General features: G+C 34.8%; 1 protein-coding gene across 2 annotated transcripts in view; it reads left to right on the forward strand.

The window, feature by feature from the left end:
- Window positions 1-5,757, forward strand: part of SH2D1A (SH2 domain containing 1A) — a 32,489-nt gene extending 26,732 nt beyond the window's left edge. For both annotated transcript variants that reach the window (XM_017848749.1, XM_017848748.1), the window contains exon 4: window positions 3,958-5,757. In XM_017848749.1, the coding sequence (XP_017704238.1) occupies window positions 3,958-3,998 (41 nt within the window). In that variant the 3' untranslated portion in view covers window positions 3,999-5,757. The remainder of the gene's footprint in view (window positions 1-3,957) is intronic.
- Window positions 5,758-7,970: the final 2,213 nt, after the last annotated feature.

Raw genomic sequence — 7,970 nt, forward strand, 5'->3', positions numbered from 1 at the left:
TGAGTTTAAATTGTAATAGATGTAACTAATTCTAACTCTATAATGTGTTCATTCTGGAATAATCCTAAACATATGAATTATATTTGCATGTTCACTTCCAAGAGCCTTTTTTTTGAAAAAAAGCTTTTTTTGAATCATCAAGTCTTTCACATTTAAATAAAGTGTTTGAAAGCTTTATTTACCTAATTTGTCTTGAAATATTCCTTATAATTCCTTATAAAAATATTCAGAGGCTGATGCTATTAATAAACCAAATAAAGGATTGATGATTATCTTATCTTACTGGAGTGATTCCCTGGTAAGTGCTTTTTTGATTTTGTTACTGTCAAAGCTCCCAGTTGATGAGCCTACTCCCTGTCTTCTTTGGCTGGCCTTTTATTCATCAAGTTTTTTTTTTTTTTCACCTTTTCTTTCCCAACATGAGCATGCCTGCTATTTTCCAGTATGTAATAACTTGCACCTTTACAGAAAGGTCATATCCTTGCCATATCTAAAATATTGCCATGCTAACATATTGTAAGATGCTGAGTCAAGGTAGAAAAATGCACAATATATTTCCAAGTGTGCAGCTCTCTTCAGAAAAAAAAGTGTGTCAGCAAGCCCAAAAAGGAACATGACAGCTTATCAAATACTTATTCATTTCCTCTGAAATTTGCTCTTAAGAGATAAGGTCAGTATGGAGACAAGCTTAGGTAATTGTCTGTTTGGCTGTTACAGGCAGGGAACCTTTGTGGTAGTGCACAGGTAGAATAAGTCTATAGAGAATGCCTCTGATTAAGTCCTCTGCTATAAATAAAGGGCTGGATTTAAGATATTCTTTGGGGTAGAATGGACACAGAATTAAAAATGTGAGGAACAGCTTTAAACTCTTTTAATAATGTTTCAACATCAGCTTATGTTTTATTCGATTCACTTTGTTAAGCTTAGAATCCAGTCTACTACTAGTACAACCCAGATTTGCCCTTGAGCATTTCAAGGTTATAGGATGCCTGGTCTTCCTGTTAGGATGCTATACATTCACCTTTGACACTTATGTTTTCTCTTGCAGTAAATGGGGTACCATTATTTTGCAGTTTGCAACTAGGGGGGAAGTCAAACTACCCAGTTTGGATATTTTCCTAATTTGGGGTCATTGGCCAAACTTGTAGTAAAAGGCCGAATTCTTATCATTAGGTCATTTAGTTCTTAAATGAAGATTTTTTTTTTAATGTAACAAGATACAGTAAGCCTAACCAACTGTTTGGATAGAGCCCATTAACATATATGGAATTGAGATATAGATACATCTTGGTTGCACACATACACACAGAAATAGAACTGTTTTCTCACAAGATGACAAAAGGTTATAGTACGTATCACATTCAGTATTGGACAGAGAGAGTAAAAGCAGGAGTGCATGAGATCTGATTTTTTTTTTTTTTAGTCCCCTGGTGGGCCATTTAAACATTTTTTAAAAAAAATTTTTATTTTACTTTAAGTTCTGGGATACATGTGCTGAATGTGCAGGTTTGTTACATAGGTATACATGTGCCATGGTGGTTTGCTGCACCTATCAACCTGTCATCTAGGTTTTAAGCCCCGCACGCATTAGGTATTTGTCCTAATGCTCTCCCTCCCCTTGCTCCCCACCTCCTGACAGGCCCCAGTGTGTGATGTTCCCCTCCCTGTGTCTATGTGTTCTCATTGTTCAACTCCCACTGTTTTTCATCTTTGTTACTGATTATCCACGTGACCTTAGGTAAGTCAGTCTGTTACTGTTATTGCATTTGCCAAGTAGGAATAATTAAGTCGTACTAACCTCACAAATTATTAAGGTACAATAATTTACATATATATGTGTGTGTAGTTATATATATGTATAACTTTAAGGTAGTAATATTACTGAATGTTTAAATAACATTGATATTCACAGATCTCTAAAAGGGAGGGTGAATAGGGAAGGAATATACAAAAATCTCCTATTTCCTTTAATAATTATCTCCCTATAGGAGCTCCTGCCCTTTTAAAAAATACCCTGAGTGTGAGTTGGGATGCATAGTTTGAAAAAAAATCCAGATGATTGATACTAACAACCCCCTACTCCCATTATTTTTTACTGATGGGTTGTGTTGAGATGATCAAGGTTGTCTTCTGCTCCATGATTCTTTTCACTATATATATACATAGTGAAACACACACACACACATAAAAAAGCAGCAGGGCATTTTGAAGTGTAAATTGCAGGATTCCAAGTTTCAGTAATGGGCTGTTTGGACTATATGTGCTCCACTAGTATGAAGATGAATTTTTGAAGATCTGTTGGCCAGATTTCCCAGCGTCACTTGTAAATGTCTTCTTGTGAAAAACAAGTGCCAAATGGCAATTGTAATTGCATAGGTTTTTTTAGTGTTTCATGATTGCCTCCCCTCCCTGACACCCTTCCCCACTGGCTGCCGCCCCAACATCCATTTTTTTGCCAGTGTGTTTGGACACCCTGAACTCCTATATCTCTCCCACCCCATTTTTATAATTTTTTATTTTCTTTCTATTGCTGAGAAAGGCACCCAAAGCAGAGCGAAGCCTTTTTAAAAGTCATAGCCTAGAGGCATTTATATTTGCAGCAGCTACTCTTCTTTGTTTATTAAATGGTCATTTGTGTCAGAGATCCTATTTGTATGAAAAATAAAAATGAAGAGAAGTCTGCCTAGGATTAGTGACCTTTTGATTTCTGTACCTACATTTTCAAGATGATGTGGTTTTATTGTTCCCTGTTAGTGAGCCACTTGTCCTATCCAAGGTGACCAGACTGACTTGAGAAGGCAGTTTGGCGCATGAATAAAATGGGACACATTTTTCATTGGCAATTTTATTTTTTAAAAATGAAATATTCAAAGTACTTTTCTTTCAAATATCAACACATCATGTTTAACTTTAAATATTTACAGCATGTTGTTGTGATGCTCTTGTAGAAAAATGCATGCTTCTGGCCTGAAAGCCAGAGCAAAATGCAAAAGACCATTTAACTGCAGCCAGAGAACATGAACCTGTACAGTATCCAGTCACTTTTCAGCACAGGAGAGCAGGAATACAAAATTGGAACCTATTGTTTCCTAGCAACATGGCTCAGACCATTATAACACAATTTTCAATATGATTAGAACCTCTAACTGTTGTTATACAGAAACTGAAAACTTGGCATACACTGTAAACATCTTTACTTTTCATGAGAAAGTAAGCAGCTAAAAAGAATGTTTTTCTGACATAAAGGCTATACTTCTCTTTTCGCCTTCTCTCTTACTGATGCTTTTGCCAGAAGAATAGTAAAGATTTAGACGTTGTCATGATTCATACAAGTAAAATATTTTCAAGGACACAATCTGATATACTAACATTTATTTAAGAGGTTAAAGTCCACCACTAAATCTAAGGAAAGATTTTTAACTGCCAAACACATTTCCTTTGACAAATAATGTAAGATGACAACTGCCAAGACAAAATCCACAGCAAGTTTAACTCTAAGTATTTTCAATTACTGTTTAGAAAGTAATTTCTTCGTATGAACAGTAGTATATTTGGTCCTTAATAGCTTTCACATGAAGGACACACTGAAATAATAGTCACTATTTATGGTTGAATTCTTTTTTGTTGTTTGTTTTCTGTATTTTTAAATTTTACCTTGCTTTTTTTTTTTTGTTTTTTGCTTTTTTTCTGTTTTTTTTTTCTGTTTGTTTGTTTTTGTTTGTTTGTTTTCTTTGCAGAAGAAAGAACCTTTATAGAAGGCTGTGGAAGAGCTGAAGTACTAGTCAGGTCAGCTATGTGTATGTGAATTTCTTCAAGAAAACAGGAATGTTCTATTCAATCTGTAGCCTTATGTCTTTCCACAAGCTATATATAATATGCTCCAATCTCTCCAAAATTTTCTTTTCAATACTTCATTACTATACNTATTTTTTCTTCATTTTTGTTATTTTTCTTTAGGGATAAGAGAAGATCCTGATGTCTGCCTGAAAGCCCCATGAAGAAAAATAAAACACCTTGTACTTTATTTTCTATAATTTAAATATATGCTAAGTCTTATATATTATAGATAATACAGTTCAGTGAGCTACAAATGAATTTCTAAAGCCATTGTAGTCCTGTAATGGAAGCATCTAGCATGATGTCAAAGCTGAAATGGACTTTTGTACATAGTGAGGAGCTTTGAAATGAGGATTGGGAAAAAGTAATTCCATAGGTTATTTTCAGTTATTATATTTACAAATAGGAAACAATTTAAAGCATAATGAATACTTTATAAATGATTAATGTCAATTCTTGCCAAATATAAATAAAATAATCCTCAGTTTTGTGAAAAGCTCCGTTTTAGTGAAATATTATTTGATAGCTACTAATTTTAAAATGTCTTGCTTGATTGTATGGTGGGAAGTTGGCTGGTGTCCTTGTCTTTGCCAAGTTCTCCACTAGCTATGGTGTCATAGGCTCTTTTGGGATTTTTGAAGCTGTATACTGTGTGTTAAAACAAGCACTAGAAAAAGAGTGAAGGATTTATGTTTAATTCTGAAAGCAACCTTCTTGCCTAGTGTTCTGATGTTGGACAGTAAAATCCACAGACCAACCTGGAGTTGAAAATCTTATAATTTTAAGATATGCTGTAAACATGTTTATCGTATTTGATGCTACAGGATTTGAAATTGTATTACAAATCCAATGAAATGAGTTTTTCTTTTCATTTACCTCTGCCCTAGTTGTTTCTACTACATGGAAAACCTCATTTTGAAGGAACCTTCAGCAGCTGCAGCTCATGAATAACTGATTTGTAACCAGCCTCCTTTTAAAGTAACCCTACAAAACCACTGGAAAGTTTATGATTATATTAAGTTTTTTAAAAAAATTCCAAGTGATTGAAACCTACACGAGAGTCAGAATTTTATGTGGTATTTTCTTCTCACATTTATATTTTCATGATTTGTGATTGATTATATGTCACTTTGCTACAGGGTTCACAGAATTCATTCACTCAGCAAATGTAATAGGACACTGAGGGTATAGAAGTAAAAACACCTGGTCCCTGCTCTCAGTTCACTGTCTCGTTGGACGAGAAAACAATAACGATAAAGGCAGTGAAAGAAAACAATAAAAGACAAGGAAACAATAACAATGAAAGTTGATAAGTACATGATAAATGAGGTTCCCCGTGTGTGTGTAGGTAGATCTGGTCTTTAGAGCCAGATAGATCTGGTCTTTAGAGGCAGAATGAGTCAATGCAAATACTCTGGTCCATGGGCCATATGAAAAGGCTAAGCTTCACTGTAAAATAGTAACTTGGAATTCTGGGTTGTGTATGAGTGTTGATGAACTTGGTTTTAATTAGTGAACTGTTGAGAGACAGAGCTACTCTTCATGTACTGGCAAGACCTGATTTCTGAGCATTTGATATGGATGCTGTGGGAGTGAAAAAGTGGAGTATGGCCCCAGTAATGCATTATGGGTGGTTTACCATTTCTTGAGGTAAAAGCATCACTTTAACTTGTAAAGGAATTTAAAATCCTATTTTCATAATAAGTTGCATAGTTTAATAATTTTTAATTATATGACTTGAGTTTAAATTGTAATAGATGTAACTAATTCTAACTCTATAATGTGTTCATTCTGGAATAATCCTAAACATATGAATTATATTTGCATGTTCACTTCCAAGAGCCTTTTTTTTGAAAAAAAGCTTTTTTTGAATCATCAAGTCTTTCACATTTAAATAAAGTGTTTGAAAGCTTTATTTACCTAATTTGTCTTGAAATATTCCTTATAATTCCTTATAAAAATATTCAGAGGCTGATGCTATTAATAAACCAAATAAAGGATTGATGATTATCTTATCTTACTGGAGTGATTCCCTGGTAAGTGCTTTTTTGATTTTGTTACTGTCAAAGCTCCCAGTTGATGAGCCTACTCCCTGTCTTCTTTGGCTGGCCTTTTATTCATCAAGTTTTTTTTTTTTTCACCTTTTCTTTCCCAACATGAGCATGCCTGCTATTTTCCAGTATGTAATAACTTGCACCTTTACAGAAAGGTCATATCCTTGCCATATCTAAAATATTGCCATGCTAACATATTGTAAGATGCTGAGTCAAGGTAGAAAATGCACAATATATTTCCAAGTGTGCAGCTCTCTTCAGAAAAAAAAGTGTGTCAGCAAGCCCAAAAGGAACATGACAGCTTATCAAATACTTATTCATTTCCTCTGAAATTTGCTCTTAAGAGATAAGGTCAGTATGGAGACAAGCTTAGGTAATTGTCTGTTTGGCTGTTACAGGCAGGGAACCTTTGTGGTAGTGCACAGGTAGAATAAGTCTATAGAGAATGCCTCTGATTAAGTCCTCTGCTATAAATAAAGGGCTGGATTTAAGATATTCTTTGGGGTAGAATGGACACAGAATTAAAATGTGAGGAACAGCTTTAAACTCTTTTAATAATGTTTCAACATCAGCTTATGTTTTATTCGATTCACTTTGTTAAGCTTAGAATCCAGTCTACTACTAGTACAACCCAGATTTGCCCTTGAGCATTTCAAGGTTATAGGATGCCTGGTCTTCCTGTTAGGATGCTATACATTCACCTTTGACACTTATGTTTTCTCTTGCAGTAAATGGGGTACCATTATTTTGCAGTTTGCAACTAGGGGGGAAGTCAAACTACCCAGTTTGGATATTTTCCTAATTTGGGGTCATTGGCCAAACTTGTAGTAAAAGGCCGAATTCTTATCATTAGGTCATTTAGTTCTTAAATGAAGATTTTTTTTTTAATGTAACAAGATACAGTAAGCCTAACCAACTGTTTGGATAGAGCCCATTAACATATATGGAATTGAGATATAGATACATCTTGGTTGCACACATACACACAGAAATAGAACTGTTTTCTCACAAGATGACAAAAGGTTATAGTACGTATCACATTCAGTATTGGACAGAGAGAGTAAAAGCAGGAGTGCATGAGATCTGATTTTTTTTTTTTTTAGTCCCCTGGTGGGCCATTTAAACATTTTTTAAAAAAAATTTTATTTTACTTTAAGTTCTGGGATACATGTGCTGAATGTGCAGGTTTGTTACATAGGTATACATGTGCCATGGTGGTTTGCTGCACCTATCAACCTGTCATCTAGGTTTTAAGCCCCGCACGCATTAGGTATTTGTCCTAATGCTCTCCCTCCCCTTGCTCCCCACCTCCTGACAGGCCCCAGTGTGTGATGTTCCCCTCCCTGTGTCTATGTGTTCTCATTGTTCAACTCCCACTGTTTTCATCTTTGTTACTGATTATCCACGTGACCTTAGGTAAGTCAGTCTGTTACTGTTATTGCATTTGCCAAGTAGGAATAATTAAGTCGTACTAACCTCACAAATTATTAAGGTACAATAATTTACATATATATGTGTGTGTAGTTATATATATGTATAACTTTAAGGTAGTAATATTACTGAATGTTTAAATAACATTGATATTCACAGATCTCTAAAAGGGAGGGTGAATAGGGAAGGAATATACAAAATCTCCTATTTCCTTTAATAATTATCTCCCTATAGGAGCTCCTGCCCTTTTAAAAAATACCCTGAGTGTGAGTTGGGATGCATAGTTTGAAAAAAAATCCAGATGATTGATACTAACAACCCCTACTCCCATTATTTTTTACTGATGGGTTGTGTTGAGATGATCAAGGTTGTCTTCTGCTCCATGATTCTTTTCACTATATATATACATAGTGAAACACACACACACACATAAAAAAGCAGCAGGGCATTTTGAAGTGTAAATTGCAGGATTCCAAGTTTCAGTAATGGGCTGTTTGGACTATATGTGCTCCACTAGTATGAAGATGAATTTTGAAGATCTGTTGGCCAGATTTCCCAGCGTCACTTGTAAATGTCTTCTTGTGAAAAACAAGTGCCAAATGGCAATTGTAATTGCATAGGTTTTTTTAGTGTTTCATGATTGCCTCC

This window comes from Rhinopithecus bieti, unplaced genomic scaffold (assembly GCF_001698545.2).
Source record: "Rhinopithecus bieti isolate Rb0 unplaced genomic scaffold, ASM169854v2 scaffold_32100, whole genome shotgun sequence".
NCBI lineage: Eukaryota > Metazoa > Chordata > Mammalia > Primates > Cercopithecidae > Rhinopithecus > Rhinopithecus bieti.